The sequence below is a fragment of the Hylobates moloch genome, unplaced genomic scaffold (genome assembly GCF_009828535.3).
Source record: "Hylobates moloch isolate HMO894 unplaced genomic scaffold, HMol_V3 SCAFFOLD_11, whole genome shotgun sequence".
In the NCBI taxonomy this organism is placed as follows: domain Eukaryota; kingdom Metazoa; phylum Chordata; class Mammalia; order Primates; family Hylobatidae; genus Hylobates; species Hylobates moloch.
In genome coordinates this window covers 26,404,553-26,423,369 of record NW_026652286.1, presented here as the reverse complement: position 1 = coordinate 26,423,369, position 18,817 = coordinate 26,404,553, and the positions used below count along the sequence as shown (strand labels likewise).

The window sequence follows — 18,817 nt, the reverse complement described above, 5'->3', positions numbered from 1 at the left end:
ATTAACTCTTTTATGTTCTGGAGTAAATCTCCCCCACAGTTTGGTTGATTTCCAGGTTCACTGTGTAGTGAATGTCCTGGGAATATATCTGTACCATGACTCTGGGGTCCTCTTTGCCTCTCTGTCGGGTGAGAGCCCCTGTTCCTATGTACTGTACTTACTTCTCTTAGTTGACCACTCTGCCTTGGTTCTCCATTAATTACATGAGAAAGACTACATGAGAGATGAGGTTTTGAGAACTTTCTGCTCTGAAAACTGTCTTATGAAGTGAGTTAATATTTACAAATTGCTAAGAAAACTATCTGGCACATGGCAAACAAAACATATACATTTGAAAAATAATTATACCTTCACTCTTGACTGGCAATCTGAAAAGGTATTGTATTTCTGTTTGTAAATCATTGTTCCTTCCTCAGGATTCTAAAAGCATTGTTCCATTGTATCCTAGGTTCCAGTATGGAATTCGAGAAGCCCAATGCTATTCTGACTTTTTATCTTTGGTTTTGAAATCCATTGTTTTAAATTTCATGATGATATTGGTATACATTTTCTTCATCCTGCTGGTCACTCAGTGGACTTTTTCAATCTAGATATTCACAACATTTAAGTCTGTAAATGTTCTGACATGATGTCTTTGGTGACTTCTGTACTCTTACTCCTTTTTCCTTGGTCTTCTCTTTCTCTTTCTAGCTTTCCTGTTATTTTGATGCTGGACTTTCTGATTTTTCAATTTTTATACTTGTCTTCTTTCTTATTTTACATATATTTGTCATTTCCTTCTAATATCTGGAGACTTCGTTCACTTTATCTTGTAACCCTTTTCATTTCTGTTGTCCTCTTTTATGTTTCAAGACTGCTTTTTCTCTTCCTGTGTTTTCTCATCGCATACTCTGTGTTTCATGAACATGGTGTCCTTTCACTCTTAGGACATTAATCATGGTGAGTAATCAAGGGATAGTGATAATGAAGTGTTCTCTTAATGGAGTTCTCACATCCTTCTTCTTAGGTTTGTCTACAAATTTGCTGTGGCTTTTGTCTTTTATGTTAGAAGCCTCCCTCAAATGTTTAACCTGGCTCTCCACTCATACTTAAGAGCTCTGCAATAAAACACGAATCGAAAGCTCTGTGCGACTGGAGATGTGATTTTTAACGATTAAATTCAGCGTGGGGTAATGGCGAGCCATTCATTCTCTCAGGAAACACCTGATTGTCAATTTCTTTAAGTATTTTTAGTTTGTTTGTTTCCTTAGAAAATATTCTTCAAAATTCCTGCCCAGGCAATAAAAGCCATCTTTCAGCATTCTGACTGCCATATAAACTTTCACTGATTTCCTGGTATTCAATATGGAATCTGCATTCAGTTGTGTGTGGTGTTCCATAGTGCAGAAAATAAATCTCCCATCTTTTTCTAGGCTGGTGGAGAGGCAGTCATCTAACTGGGCAGAATGGGAAGAGGAACCAGGTGTATACCTAGTTTTTAAGGAGACTTTCATCCCACATTTAGCTGCCATTGTCAGAAGTATCTGGTGGTGTTAATTCCTGAGCCTCTTAAATCCTATGGTGCAAAACAAATTGTTTCTTGGCTTTTCCCACTGAGTGAATTCAGCTTTTTCAGATCTGAGAAAGCAGTCATCACTCCTTCATCTGCTTCTAAGTTTTCAAAATTTGTTGTCCTAGTTACAATTCTCACAGCCTTTATAGGTATATAATCCTTAAAAAATGGGAAAAAAGCTCTTAAATATATAACTTTAATGAAATTTCAAGAAGGAGCAGATGAAATTATGTGCATTTAGCCAACCATGTTTATTTGGAAACTTGTTTATAGAGAATTTTTTTGTTTTGCCTAATTACCAGTTTCTCTGTTAGATGTCTGAAAGTCTACAATGGGGTGTGTGTGCGTGCATGTGTGTGTGTGTGTGTGTGTGTGTGTGTGTGTCTGTCTCATCCTTCCCTCCTCAGGAATAGGTCTGGGAGGGGGAAGGTAGCACATAGAGACATATAAAAGCACAGGAGAAGAAAAGCAGCATGATGTAGGGAAAAAGAGCACAGGCTTAGGAGGAAGAGACCGAGATTGAATCTTCTGTTGACTTTGAGTTATTAATCTTTTTGGCATCTCACTTTCCTTATCTACGAAGTGATTAGAATAACAGCTGTCTTGTAGTTGCATTTTGCAGATGGAGATAAAGTGTCATCCTGCACAAGCCTTGAATATGGTGCCCAGTGGAGGCCATGTTGTATCTCGAATGAAGGGAGAACAATTGCCAGCAGGAGATGGGAAGGCTGGAGGGAATCTTTTTGAGAATATTTTCAGATATGTGTAATTTGTATAATTATATCTACTTTGTGATATTGACCAAGGCTAAACTACTTGGCTAACATATCTGGCTTCTGAAAGCCCCCACTAATTTCTAGATCTTTTAGTTATTATAATAACCTTACTATAGGAATTGAGTCACAGTGGTTTAACAAATGCAGAGTGTACTTTATAGCAGACTATGAATTTGGGGCTAATTGAAATAGAGACTTTTGGAGAAAATTCAGTGTATGGTTGCCTGAGCTGGTGACAACAATTGTGGAGTGTGTGTGTGTGTGTGTGTGTGTGTGTGTGTGTTGAACTAAAACAGATACTTTTACCAGAGAGCACTTCATTGACTCATGCATCCATTCATTATTAGCACAAAGAGATTCTCTTGCTTTATCCTATTTAAAAAGAAAGCCTCCAAAATAGAGAGCAGTTGAAGAAAAGTAATAATAAAACATATGAATAGTTCTTGGAAGGACACAATCCTCCTAGATAGGGAGAAAGAGAATTTAGAGTGGCATAGTAAAGGCCTTAGGTAATAGAAAAGTATTTAATAGAGTTGAATAGAAAAGTATTTAATAGAGTTGTTCATGTGGCTGTAATGTTTAGTTAGAAGGGAAGATAAAAGATAAGCTGTTTCCAATTTCCAATTTACCTGTAATCTTGAGTCTTCACCTGTCATCTTTTCAAGAAAGGCTAACTTTTGCTGCTTAAACATCACTTTCGTGAGTAGACTATAAACACTTCTATTTCAGCCAAAAACCAAAAAAATTGAGCATGAATAATGTGAACTATTCACCCCCTCCTTAATACTTTCTTTGTAAAAGAAGATGTTTTTCTTTTACTAAATGTAAACTATATTCAGCAGGCTCTTCTTAGTGTAAAAATAGGGGTATCACTTCCTCAAACAAGGGCTACAGTGGATTTGGTATTATATAATGTGTATTCTCTTTTGGAAAACAGCAAGGACATTTCTAGAATCCTTTAAATCTGGCTCTTCACAGTTTTCTGCCATCTGTCAGCTCTTCTGTGGTTATTAAATAGTGATGGCATGACAGGTGAGAAATTGAATTAATTGTGCAATAGAGAAAATGGAATAAATTAAGTATCTCTGTATTGATTCTTTTTAGAAAAAAAGTAAAACAATGTTTATAATCATTGGTTCTCTAGGACAACATCCAATAAGTCTCAAGAGCTTTCTTAAAGAGTATATGTGTCTGTGTGCATGTTTTAAAATTTCTGTTTGCATTAAGGCAAATCTTTGGTATAAAATAGTCTTGGGTTCTTAAAACTTTACTGTCTCTCTTTTCTGAAGTCCATATTTTCCTTTTTAAGGTAGTATCTTTCCGAGCCTTATATTTTTATTTCAGAAATTCTTTAATGTCTTTGTGCCACCCTGAGGGTATTCTACAAATTCTTAGTTTTTCATTCAAGGTCCTATACCCTCTGATCCCAATTTACTTTCCCTATTTTTTGGTTAATATTTTTCTACATAAATCCTTCCTTTCAGTCAAACAGGAATGCTTAGTGTACCCCACAGACCTTTCACTTTTGCCTCTGTGTCAAAAATCCTCTCCCTTCCTCTGCACTTACCTGCTACTAGCCCCTCCTTAAGACTGGATGATTCCCTAACCCTCCTAGTCCAGATACGCAGTCGGTTCATCTATGTACTTCCACAACCCAGTGAGGTCACTCCGGAACCATTTAGCATGAACTGGCAGTTCACATTCCATTTAGGTATGTTTTTTTTAACTCTGCTTAGAATGTAACCTCTGTTAAGGCAGTAGGTTTTATATTTGTTTCATAGTATTTTTTTCCCTGACATTAAAAGGTTCACTTGTGTGTTGCTTGTCTGTCCATCGATCATCTGTCTACCTATTTTTACTCTGTGCTATTTGTTCCCACTTGAATATAAGCTCCAAAAGATATCAGGAACCTTGCACAGGCTACAGAGGTTGTACATGGCACAGATTTGGCTCTGCAGCTCATGCTTTTAACCAGTAATCTACATGGGCCCATGAAGGTTATCAATGACTCCATCATTGCCATTTCTATCTTTACTTACCTTTCAACAGGATTTTGACACGTTGACCCTTTATTCTTTGAATGTTGCACTTCTCTTGGCTTCTATGGCACCCTTCTCTCTCTGTTTTTCTACGTTCTAGCTAATTATCTTGTCATCCTCTTTTGACAGTTTAAATATTGGTGGTCCCCGGTTTTGTCATCATCGTTTTTCTGTGCTTTCTCTACAGTCCTCTTCCTAGCCTAGTCCTCTTGATGTTAGTGGCATGACACATTACAGGATCACGATCCGTTATAGCACATGTCAAAACTACTTACTCATAAGAACTGTTATAAGCATTTGTGAAAAATTAAAATTTTTAATTAATTAGACTCACCTCAAATTTACCATTATAAGAATGTCACACTTACGCATTTATTTTTCAATAGTGTGTACCTACTTGTGTGTGAAAACGTGGAATTAGTGTTAGCTGTAAATTAATTTCTCATAATTCTTAGCCTATTTTATATTTGCTGAAAACATCCATGAACTATGATTATTGATGTGTCATTAAGAGTTATAACAATTTTGAAATATTATAGTCTATAAACTATGGATTTATAGTTATGTTTCTTTTCTTGATTTATCCATGGGCACATTTTTAATAACAAAGAGAGATGAAGAAAATGTATACGCATCTACATCTTCACAGTATAGAAATGAGAATGAGGCTGTCCTTACAATCTCCAAATCAAAGACAAAGTGATCATTCAAATAGTGTGTGCAATAATGTTACTTATACTAATATCATGAATAAATAGAAATACTATTCACTATACTTTTTAATGATAAAATGATAATTTAAAAATTACTAGTAATACATTTTTATTTCCTTGTATTACCTGTGGGGGTTTGAATTTGATCTTCAAAATATAGTTCAAAATAGTTTTTATGTTAAATTAACCATATATGCATTTTTTCTCTCCAAGAAATGACGTTTTAAGATAATTCAATATGTGACTTTACTGATCCTTTCGTAGTAAAATGCTTTTGCGAGTATGATCTATAAAAACAGTTTGGGATTTCTTTGCTTTATTTGGCCAACTACTTTTATTTGTAAGTGTGTGTGTTTGGTTTTCATTACAGTCTGAGTATGTTCCTGGGAGTGTGTCTCATATGAATGTCATTCATCATCTGTCATAGCAGAAGAAAAGTTGAAAACCTCTGCTCTAGGCTATTTTATATACTCTTTTGTATTTAACTCTTGCCCATATATTGATGACTCTTGAATCAATATCATCACCCACAATAACTTATCCAGGGCTGCAGTAATTTATTAAGCCACCTACTGGGCATCTTTATGTGGATGTCCTACCAGTTTTTGACTTAAAGTTTATTTTATCTGATATAAATGTAGCTCCTCCTGCTCTGTTTTGGTTTTCATTTGCATGAAATGATTTTCTCCATTCCTTCACTTTCAGTAAATGTGTGTCATTATAGGTGAAGTGAGTTTCTCATAGACAGCATATAGTTAGGTCTTGTTTTTAATCTATTTAGCCATCTTTTGTCTTTTAGTTAGAAAATTTAGTGAAGTTAGGTCACAGGGAAAACTGCTGCCCCCCAAACTGGAAAGACAGACAGGCAGAAACAAAGAACTTAAGGAAGCAAAAACTCCAAACTGAAACTTGTGTGGGAACCAGGACCAGGGTAGGGAAACCTGAAATATAACTGATAAATTGCTTTAGGCTTATAGACTAATGTGAGTGTTTAAAACTCCATAGGGTCGGGGGATAGCGATAGAGAGACCCTCACACTTTTGTGAGCTTTACATCCAGGAGCTTGACCAGCTTCTAAGAATGAAAAATTCCCTTTTGCTTCTGGCAGGAGGAGGAGAGAAGAAACCATGTGGACATATGCCAGAGCATTCTGTTCTTAACAAAACCTGCCTTTAAGAGGAACTATTTTATTTAGCACAGCCTGAACTCTAAGGGTTTTATCAGAGCCTGCCCGATCTAGGGGAAAGGAAATACCCAACTCCAGCCACCTCCTATCCTTCCACATGGGGGAAGAAAAATTCACAACTCCAGCCCACTCTAACCATCCTGTCCCACCTGAGTTTTGTGGGGTGGAGACCGAGAAGCACTTGTGAAATTCGTAGTTCAGAGGCACAGTCTTAATCAAAGAATGAGACCTAATCATATAGAATGCTAACCCCTCAACAACTTCCCACCACATTACAAAAGGTCTATTTATTACAGTCCCTTTTACATAATACATCATGTCATATCTGGTTATCAAGAAAAAATGGCAAGGGATACTAAAAGGAGAAAGCACAGTTTTAAAACACAGAGCAAGTATAAAAACCAGACCCAGATGTGGCAGGAATATTGGGAGTAGACCTGGAATTTAAAACAGGTATGGTTAACATGAAAAGGATTCTAATGGATAAAGTAGACAGAATGTAAGAACAGATGGGCAATGTAATCAGAGAGATGGAAATTCTAAGAAAGGATTGAAAAGAAATGCTACAGAAGAAAAAATCTGTAGCAGACATGAACAATGCCTTTTTTGTGCTAATTAGTAAACTGCACATGGCTGAGGAAAAAAAATCTCGGAGCTTGAAGATATGTTAATAGAAACTTCTAAAATGGAAAAACAAAGAAAAAGAAAACTGGGAAACAAAACAAAACAAAATAAAAAGCCAAAGAACTGTGGGACCACGATAGAATGTGTAAATGCATATAGTGGGAATATCAGAAGAAGAAAACAGAAAGGAACAAAAGAAATATGGGAAGCAATAATGACTGAGAATTTTCTAAAATTAGTGTCAGACAACAAACCATGTATTCAGGAAGCTCAGAGAAAACCAAGCAGGATAAATGCCAGATTGCCAAATCTCTCTCTCTCTCTCTCTCTCTGCCTCTCTCTGTCTCTCTCTCTCTCTCTCTCACACACACACACACACACACACACACACACACACACACACACAGGCATATCATATTCAAACTGCAGAATACCAAAGATAAAAATTCTTGAAGAAATTCAGGAGAAAAAAATAATCTTACCTAGAAGACCAAAGAGAATTACCACTGATTTCTTAGAAATCATGCAAACAGGAAGAGAAAGGTATGAAATATGTAAGTGTTGAGGGAAAAAATGCAACTTAGAATGCTGCACCCGGTGAAATTATCCTTCAAAAGTAGAGGAGACATAAAGCCATTTTCAGACAACAAAAATTGAGGGATTTTGTGCCAAGTAGACCTACCTTACAAGAAATGTTGAAGGTCTTCACAGAAGAGGAAAATCATATAGTTCAAATCATGGATCTACAAAAAGAAAGAAAGAGCATCAGCAAAAGAATTTGCAAAATTAAAATTAAAACTTTTCCCTTATTGATTGATCTAACAGAAAACAGTTTGTTCAAAATCATAGCAACAATGTATTCGATTATATATTCTCACATAAAAGTGAAATGAATGACAGCAATGATACAGTGATGGGAGAGAGAATTAGGCTTATTGTGTTATTATAAGGTTCTTGTACTCTCTATGAAGTAGTATAGTATTATCTAAGGGTGTGCTGGGATCAATTCTAAATGTATATTGAAAACTCTATGGCAATCACTTTTTGTTTAAAAAAAGTATATTGCTATGATAAGAAAAAAGAGAAAAATAGAATATCATAAAATGATTAATGAAAACTTCAAAAAGAAGACAAAGATTGGAAGACAAAAATAGAAGCAGACACAGGTAGTGAAAGGAAAGCAGTAATAAATATAGTACATACTAATTCACTTGTGTCAACAACCAATGGTCTAAATATACCAATTAAAAGATATAGAATATCAGAGTGGATCAAAAGACAAGACCCAACTATGTGCTGTCTACAAAACACCCACTTTATTAAAAAATATACAGATTAAAAGCAAATGGAAGAAGAAATATATATCATGCTAATACCAAAATAAAATCAGAATAGCTATATTCTAAACTATAACTAAGCTTCATAAGTGAAGGAGAAATAGAATACTTTACAGACAAGCAAATGCTGAGAGATTTTGTCACCACCAGGCCTGCCCTACAAGAGCTCTTGAAGGAAACACTAAACATGGAAAGGAACAACCAGTACCAGCCACTGCAAAAACATGCCAAATTGTAAAGACCATCAAGGCTAGGAAGAAACGGCATCAACTAACGAGCAAAATAACCAGCTAACATCATAATGACAGGATCAAATTCACACATAATGATATTAACCTTAAATGTAAATGGACTAAATGCTCCAATTAAAAGACACAGACTGGAAAATTGGATAAAGAGTCAAGACCCATCAGTGCGCTGTATTCAGGAAACCCATCTCACATGCAGAGACAAACATAGGCTCAAAATAAAGGGATGGAGGAAGATCTACCAAGCAAATGGAAAACAAAAAAAGGCAGATTGTTGCAATCCTAGTCTCTGATAAAACGGACTTTAAACCAACAAAGATCAAAAGAGACAAAGAAGGCCATTACATAATGGTAAAGGGATCAATTCAACAAGAAGAGCTAACTATCCTAAATATATATGCACCCAATACAGGAGCACCCAGATTCATAAAGCAAGTCCTTAGAGACCTAGAAAGAGACTTAGACTCCCACACAATAACAATGGGAGACTTTAACCCCCTACTGTCAACATTAGACAAATGAACAAGACAGAAAGTTAACAAGGAAATCCAGGAATTGAACTCAGCTCTACACCAAGTGGACCTAATAGACATCTACAGAACTCTCCACCCCAAATCAACAGAATGTACATTCTTCTCAGCACCAGACCGCACTTATTCCAAATTTGACCACTTAGTTAGAAGTCACTCCTCAGCAAATGTAAACGAACAAAAATTATAACAAACTGTCTCTCAGGCCACAGTGCAATCAAACTAGAACTCAGGATTAAGAAACTCACTCAAAACCACTCAACTACATGGAAACTGAACAACCTGCTGCTGAATGACTACTGGGTACATAACAAAATGAAGGCAGAAATAAAGATGTTCTTTGAAACCAATGAGAACAAAGACACAACATACCAGAATCTCTGGGACACATTCAAAGCCGCGTGTAGAGGGAAATTTATAGCACTAAATGCCCACAAGAGAAAGCAGGAAAGATCTAAAATTGACACCCTAACATCACAATTAAAAGAACTAGAAAAGCAAGAGCAAACACATTCAAAAGCTAGCAGAAGGCAAGAAATAACTAAGATCAGAGCAGAACTGAAGGCAATAGAGACACAAAAAACCATTCAAAAAATCAATGAATCCAGGAGGTGTTTTTTTTGAAAAGATCAACAAAATTGATAGATAGCTAGCAAGACTAACAAAGAAGAAAAGAGAGAATCAAATAGATGCAATAAAAAATGATAAAGGGGGGCTGGGCACGGTGGCTCATGCTTGTAATCCCAGCACTTTGGGAGGCCGAGGTGGGCAGATCGCGAGGTCAGGAGATCGAGACCACAGTGAAACCCTGTCTGTACTAAAAATACAAAAAATTAGCCGGGCATGGTGGCGGGTGCCTGTAGTCCCAGCTACTCAGAGAGGCTGAGGCAGGAGAAGGGCGTGAACCCGGGAGGCGGAGCTTGCACTGAGCCGAGATTGCGCCACTGCACTCCAGCCTGGGCGACAGAGCGAGACTCCGTCTCAAAAAAAAAAAAAAAAAAAAATGATAAAGGAGATATCACCACCGATCCCATAGAAATACAAACTACCATCAGAGAATACTATAAACACCTCTGTGCAAATAAACTAGAAAATCTAGAAGAAATGGATAAATTCCTCGACACATACACCCTCCCAAGACTAAACCAGGAAGAAGTTGAATCTCTGAACAGACCAATAACAGGTTCTGAAATTGAGGCAATAATTAATAGCTTACCATCCAAAAAAAAGTCCAGGACCAGATGGATTCACAGCTGAATTCTACCAGAGGTACAAGGAGGAGCTGGTACCATTCCTTCTGAAACTATTCCAACCAATAGAAAAAGAGGGAATCCTCCCTAACTCATTTTATGAGGCCAGCATCATCCTGATATCAAAGCCTGGCAGAGACACAACAAAAAAGGAGAATTTTAGACCAATATCCCTGATGAACATCGATGCAAAAATCCTCAATAAAATATTGGCAAACTGAATCCAGCAGCACATCAAGAAGCTTATCCACCACAATCAAGTGGGCTTCATCCCTGGGATGCAAGGCTGGTTCAACATACGGAAATCAATAAACATAATCCAGCATATAAACAGAGCTAATGACAGAAACCATGTGATTATCTCAATAGATGCAGAAAAGGCCTTTGACAAAATTCAACAATGCTTCATGCCAGAAACTCTCAATAAATTAGGTATTGATGGGACATATCTCAAAATAATAACAGCTATCTATGACAAACCCACAGCCAATATCATACTGCATGGGCAAAAACTAGAAGCATTCCCTTTGAAAAGCGGCACAAGACAGGGATGCCCTCTCTCACCATTCCTATTCAACATAGTGTTGGAAGTTCTGGCCAGGGCAATCAGGCAGAAGGAAATAAAGGGTATTCAATTAGGAAAAGAGGAAGTCAAATTGTCCCTGTTTGCAGATGACATGATTGTATACCTAGGGAACCCCATAGTCTCAGCCCAAAATCTCCTTAAGCTGATAGGCAACTTCAGCAAAGTCTCAGGATACAAAATCAATGTGCAAAAATCACAAGCATTCTTATACACCAATAACAGACAAACAGAAAGCCAAATCATGAGTGAACTCCCATTCACAATTGCTTCAAAGAGAATAAAATACCTAGGAATCCAACTTACAAGGGATGTGAAGGACCTCTTCAAGGAGAACTGCAAACTACTGCTCAGTGAAATAAAAGAGCATACAAACAAATGGAAGAACATTCCATGCTCATGGGTTGGAAGAATCAATATCGTGAAAATGGTCATACTGCCCAAGGTAATTTATAGATTCCATGCCATCCCCATCAAGCTACCAATGACTTTCTTCACAGAATTGGAAAAAACTACTTTAAAGTTCATATGAAACCAAAAAAAGAGCCCACATCGCCAAGTCAATCCTAAGCCAAAAGAATAAAGCTGGAGGCATCACACTACCTGACTTCAAACTATACTACAAGGCTACAGTAACCAAAACAGCATGGTACTGGTATCGAAACAGAGATATAGACCAATGGAACAGAACAGAGCCCTCGGAAATAATGCCACATATCTACAACCATCTGATCTTTGACAAACCTGAGAAAAACAAGAAATGGGGAAAGGATTCTCTATTTAGTAAATGGTGCTGGGAAAACTGGCTAGCCCTATGTAGAAAGCTGAAACTGGATCCCTTCCTTACACCTTATACAAAAATTAATTCAAGATGGATTAAAGACTTACATGTTAGACCTAAAACCATAAAAACCCTAGAAGAAAACCTAGGCAATACCATTCAGGACATAGGCATGGGCAAGGACTTCATGTCTAAAACACCAAAAGCAATGGCAACAAAAGCCAAAATTGACAAATGGGATCTAATTAAACTAAACAGCTTCTGCACAGCAAAAGAAACTACCATCAGAGTGAACAGGCAACCTACAGAATGGGAGAAAATTTTTGCAACCTACTCATCTGACAAAGGGCTAATATCCAGAATCTACAATGAACTCAAACAAATCTACAAGAAAAAAAACGAACAGCCCCATCAAAAAGTGGGTGAAGGATATGAACAGACACTTCTCAAAAGAAGATATTTATGCAGCCAAAAGACATATGAAAAAATGCTCATCATCACTGGCCATCAGAGAAATGCAAATCAAAACCACAATGAGATACCATCTCATATCAGCTTGAATGGCAATCATTAAAAAGTCAGGAAACAACAGGTGCTGGAGAGGATGTGGAGAAATAGGAACACTTTTACACTGTTGGTGGGACTGTCAACTAGTTCAACCATTGTGGAAGTCAGTGTGGCGATTCCTCAGGGATCTAGAACTAGAAATACCATTTGACCCAGCCATCCCATTACTGAGTATATACCCAAAGGATTATAAATCATGCTGCTATAAAGACACATGCACATGCATGTTTATTGCAGCACTATTCACAATAGCAAAGACTTGGAGCCAAGCCAAATGTCCAACAACGATAGACTGGATTAAAAAAATGTGGCACATATACACCATGGAATACTATGCAGTCATAACAAAGGATGAGTTCTTGTCCTTTGTAGGGACATGGATGAAGCTGGAAACCATCATTCTCAGCAAACTATCTCAAGGACAAAAAACCAAACACTGCATGTTCTCACTCATAGGTGGGAATTGAACAATGGGAACACATGGACACAGGAAGAGGAACATCACACACCGGGGCCTGTTGTGGCGTGATGGGAAGGGGAAGGGATAGCATTAGGAGATATACGTAATGTTAAATGACGAGTTGCTGGGTGCAGCACACCACCATGGCACATGTGTGTATACGTAACTAACCTGCACGTTGTGCACATGTACCCTAAAACTTAAGGTATAATAAAAAAAAAAGAAAAAGCATTTGACAATATGCAACACCTATCATTGATAAAAATCGTCAGTAAACTAGGAATAATAGAAGCGAACTTCCTCAACTTGATAAAGAACATACACAAGAACCCTACAGCAATGTCACACAATAATAAGAAACTACAAGATTTGCTGCCAAATTAGGAAGAAGGCAAGTATATCCCCTGTCACCACTGTTTTTTTCTTAACATAGTATTCTAAATCATAGCTAATGTATTAAGAAAATAAAATAAAAGGTGTACTTACTGGAAAGAAAGAAATAAAACTGCATTTGCTTTTACATACCATGATTATCTAAGTAGAATTTTTTTAAAAAATCAATTTAAAAATCCCTTCTGAAGCTAGCAAGTGACTATAGCATAGTTGCAGAATATAAGGCACAAAAGTCGATAGTTTTTTCTGTATACTGGCAATGAACAAGTGAAATTTAAAATTCAAAACAATGCCAGTTATATTAACAACCCCAAAATGATATACTTAGATTTAAATCTAACAAAACATAGACAAGATCTGTAAGAGGAAAACTATAAAACTCAGTTTAAAAAAATCAAAGAACTAAATAAATAGAGAGATAATCCATGTTTATGGGTAGGAAGACTCAGTATTGTTAGGATATTAGTTCTACCCAATTTGATTGAAGATTTTATGCAATCCCAATAAAAATCATAGGGAGTTACTTTGTGGATATTGAAAAACTGATTCTAAAGTTTATATGGACAGACAAAAGACTCAGAATAGCCAACAGAGTACTAAAGGAGAACAAAGTTGAAGAATTGACATTACCAGATGTGAAGACTTACTATAAAGTTACAGTAATCAAAACAGTGTAGTACTGATGAAAGAATAGACAAACAAGTCAATGCAAGAGACTAGAGAGCCAGAAAGAGATCTACAGTAATACAGTCAACTGATCTTAGACAAAGGAGCAAACACAATATCATGGAAGAAAATTGTCATCTCAACAAATGGTGCTAGAAAAACGACATCCACATGCCAAAATACATTGATAAATGTACACACAGATCTTAAAACTCTAGTAAAAATGAATCAAAATGGATCATAAATGGTAATGAAAATGAAAAACTCGAACTCCAAGAAGATAACAGGAGAAATTCTAGGTGACCTATAGTATGGCAATTATTTTTTAGATACAATCAAGGGAACAGGTCATGAAAGAAATAATAATATGAAATTCATTAAAATTATAAACGTTTGTTCTAGAAAAGACACTGTCAAGAAAGTGAGAAGGCAAGTCATAGAGTGGGAGGAAATAGTTGCAAAAGACACATCTGATAAAGGACTGTTGTCCAAAATATACAAAGAACTCTTTAAACTGAACAATAAGCAAAGGAGCAACCTGATTAAAAAATGGGCAAAGACCTAACAGACACCTCACTAGGTAGCTAATAAACATATGAGAAGATGCTCAACATTTTATGTTATTGGGGAACTACAAACTAAAACAACAATGACATACACTACACACCTATTGGAATGGCCAAAATCTGACACACTGACAGCACCAAATCCTCACAAGGTTATGAAGCACCAGGAACTCTGTGGTCACTTCGGAAAAAAGCAGTTTCTCACAAAGCTAAGCATGTTCTTACGATGGGATACAGCAACTGTGCTTCTTGGTATTTATCCAAATGAGTTGTAAACTCTGTCCTCACCAAAACCTGCAAACAGATTGTTTAGAGCAGCTTTATTCATAACCACCCAAACTTGGAAGCAATAAAAATGTCTTCCAGGAGTTGAAAGGATAAACTTTGTCACTTCTAGACAATGGAATATTGTTCTATGCCAAAAAGAAATAAACTATCAAGCCATGAAAAGAAATGGAGGAAACGTAAATTCACAATACTAGGTGACAGAAGCCGATCTGCAAATGTCACATGTGATTTCAATTATATGACGTGATAAAAAAGGCAAAACTATGAAGACAGTAAAATCTTCAGGGGATTCCAGAGGTTGAGGGAAGGGAGAGATAAAAGGTACTCAAATAGAGGATTTTTAAGGCAGTGAAACTACTCCGTAATGATACCTCAGTGGTGGATACCTATCATTATACATTGGTCCAAACCTGTACAATGTATAATACCAAGAGTGAAACCTAATGTAAACTATGGACTTTGGTTGATACCGATGCATCAATGTTGGTTCATTGGTTATAATAAATGGAGAACTGCAGAGCAAGGTGGCCAAATAGAAGGCTGTACCAATCGTTTCACCTACATGGTCAACAATTTAACAATTATCTGTGCAAAAATACACTTTCATAAGAACCAAAAATCAGGTGAGCATTCACAGTACCTGATTTTAACTTCATACCACTGAAAGAGGTATTGAAGAGGGTAGGAAAGACAGTGTTGAATCACTGATGCCACCTTTTCCCCCATCACTCAGCAGGAGCCATGTGACATGAAGAGAGAATCTGTGCATTTGTGGGAGGGGGAGAGCACAGTGATTCTGAGATATTGCATTGAACTCAATTCTGCCTTGCCACAGCAGAAAACAAAACTGGACTAACTTTAGTAACAGCAGCCCATGGAAGGAGTATTTAAACCAGCCCTAGCCAGAGGAGAATCACCCATCCCATCCCAGCAGTCAGAACTTGAGTTACTGTAAGCCTCAGCGAAGTGGGTTAAAATGCTATGGGGCCTTAAATAATGTTTATTTAAGCTTAATAAACTTAAATAACAATTTAAGTTCCAATTAAGTAACAATTTTAAGTTTAATAAATAACAATTTAAGTTAATAATAAACATTATTTAAGGTTCCAAAGCCTAGGCTCTAAACAGTCTAGGCCACGAGGATTACAACTCCTAGGTGTGTCCTAGTCCTGAACTGAACTCAGAGCCAGTGGACCTGGAGAACATGCAACCTATTGAGACACCAGCCAGGCCAGCTAACGGAGTGCTTGCACGACCCCTCCTCCAACCCCAGGCTGCACAGCTCACAGTTCCCAAGGAGACCCCTTTCTTCTGTTTGAGGAGAGGGAAGAGTGGGGAGGACTTTGTCTTCCATCTTGGATACCAGCTCAGTCACAGTAGGATAGGCACCAGTCACATTCAGAGTCATAAGGCCCCCCTGCCATGCCCCAGATCCTGAACATCATTTCTAGACACCCCCTGAGCCAGAAGGGAACCTGCTGCCATGAAGGTAAGGATCCAGTCTTGGAAAGATCCATCACCTGCTGACTAAAGAGGCTTGTGGTGATAGTGCCTATGAGGTGAGGCTCCTCTGCCTGTGGAAATGGGAGAGAAGGGTGGGAGGGACTGTGTCTTATGATTTGAGTGCCAGTTCAGCTGCAATACAATAGAATACCAGGTAGACTTGTAAGGTTTTTGACTCCAGTCCCTGGCTCCTGGATGGCACCTCTGTACCCAACCAGGGCCTGGAGGAACTTGCTTCCCTGAAGAGAATGACGCAAGCCTGGCTGGCTTCACTATCCACAAATTGTAGACCCAGGGCCTTGAGTGAACTTAGGGGGTAGCCAACTAGTGGTTACAGCAGACCTTGGACAAGACCCAGTGCTTTGATGGCTTAAGGACTGACCCAGCACGGTTCCAGTGGTGGTAGCCACAGGGGTACTTGTGTCACTCCAACCCCAGATCCAGACAGAGAGAGAGACTCCATTTGTTTGGGAGAAAGTAAGGAAAGAGAAGAAGAGTCTCTGCATGGTAATCCAGATAATTCTTCCGGATCTTATCTAAGACCATTAAGGTGCTACATCTAGGAGATGCCTATCTCTCATCATATACAAAAATAAATAAAAATGGATTAGACTTTAAGACCTCAAACTATGAAACTACTACACGAAAACAGTGGAGGAAGTCTCCTGGACATTTGCCTGGGCAAAAATTCTTCTTGTGTAATAACTTACAAGCATAGACAACAAAAGCAAAAGTGGGCAAATGGGATCACATTAAGTTTAAAAGCTTCTTCACAGCAAAGGAAATAGTCCGCAAAGTGAAAGACAACCTACAGATGTGAGAAAATATTTTGCCAGCTATCCATCTGACAAGGGATTAATAACCAGAATATATAAGGAGCTCAAACAACTCTATAGGAAAAAAAAATCTAACAATCTAATTAAAAATGAGCAAAAGATCTGAATAGACATTTCTCAAAGGAAGGCATACACATGGCAAACAAGCATATGAAAAGGTGTTCAACATCATTGATCATCAGAGAAATGCAAATCAAAACTACAATAAGATATAATCTCAGGCCAGTTAAAATGACTTATATACCACCACACCTGGCTAATTTTTGTGTTTTTAATAGAAACAGCGTTTAGGCTGAGGCACAGGAATCGCTTGAGCTTGAGAGGTGGAGGTTGTAGTGAGCTGAGATCACACCACTGCGCTCCAGCAGGGGCAACACGGTGAGACTCTGTCTCAAAAAAAAAAAAAAAAAGGCTTATATGCAAAAGATCAGCAATAAGATGCCAGCAAGGGTGTGGAGAAAAGGGAACCCCCAACACTGTTGGTGGGAATGTAAATTAGTATGAGCACTATGGGGAACAGTTTGGAAGTTCCTCAAAAAACTAAAAATAGAGCCATAGGATCTAGCAATCCCACTGCTGGGTATATACCTGAAAGAAAAGAAATCAGTGCACAGAAAATATATGTGTACTCTCATGTTTGTTGCAGCACTAGTCACAATAGCCAAGATACTGAAGCAATGTAAGTGTACATAAAGAAATGAATAGACAAAGAAAATGAGGTACTTATACACAGTGGAGTACTATTCAGCCATAAAAAAGAATGAGATCCTGTCATTTGCAACAACATGAATAAAGCTGGAGGTCGTTACGTTAAGTGAAATAAGCCAGGCACAGAAAGACAAATTGTGTATGTTCTTACTTATTTGTGGGAGCTAACAATTGAAATAATTGGACTCATGGAGATAGAAAGTAGAGGATGGTTGAAGAAGCTGGGAAGTATAGTGGGGGAGTGTGGGGGAGGTGGGGATGGTTAATGGGTACAAAAAATAGAAAGAATAAGACCTAGTATTCACTAGCACAGCAGAGTGACTATAGTCAATAATAATTTGTGTACATTTTTAAATAACTAAATGAGTATAGTTGGATTATATATAAAAGATAAATGTTTGAGATGATGGATATCCCATTTACCCTGATGTGATTATTATGCATTGCATGCCTGTATCGAAATGTCTCATAGCAATCTATAAATACATACACACACTATTGTACCCACAAAAATTAAAAATGAATATTTTTAAAAAAATTAAAAAATAAGAGAGAACAAATTGTACACTCTCGTGTGGGATTTTGGTAGTAGAAGAGGTTGTGCTTATTTTGGATCAAGAGAAAACAGGATATGTTTATACCCTCCACTCAATTTTTCTGTGACCCTAAAACTGCTCTAAAAATAAAGTCTGTGTTTTTAAAAGCTTATGATACAGAGTTTCACACCCTGAATTTGTCTAGTGAATTATTTTCTAGATCCAAAATAATTGTATTTTCTACTATATAACACATTACATCATCTGTCTAGCTATCTCTCTCACAAAGTAGAATGTCTATGAACTAGAACATAAGGAAGCAGAGAGAATTGTGACCCAAGCAAGAATCATGGGTCCAGAATTCCACCCAAGGAAGCTAGTTCAAAGCAAGAGAAAGAGCACAGCTTTTCACACAATTGAATAGATCTCAACTTCATGATTGTGGTATTGAAGATGCTGACAGTAGCCAGTGGCTCTGTGAAGGCAATTTTCCAACCTACCATTCTTGACTACTCCTGGGATATTTTACTTGGCTGTGAGATCCGCCTGAGAAGCTTCTCTTTTTCTCACACAATTCCTCCATCAGCAAAGTGTGGTGGGCAGCACACAGTGACTATGATTCCTGGAGATGGCACTGGGACTGAAATTATGCTGCCTGTCAAGATTATGTTCAGA

At 37.5% G+C, this 18,817-nt stretch overlaps 2 protein-coding genes across 3 annotated transcripts in view; both read left to right on the top strand.

Moving 5' to 3' along the window:
* NELL1 (neural EGFL like 1) overlaps positions 1 to 18,817 on the top strand; it is a 934,274-nt gene that overhangs the window by 605,141 nt on the left and 310,316 nt on the right. The gene's annotated exons all lie outside the window — the stretch shown is intronic.
* Positions 18,510 to 18,817, top strand: part of LOC116476429 (isocitrate dehydrogenase [NAD] subunit gamma, mitochondrial) — a 161,589-nt gene continuing 161,281 nt past the window's right edge. The window contains 1 exon segment of the mRNA XM_058446840.1: positions 18,510 to 18,816. Coding sequence (XP_058302823.1) covers positions 18,578 to 18,816 — 239 coding nt within the window. The 5' untranslated portion in view covers positions 18,510 to 18,577.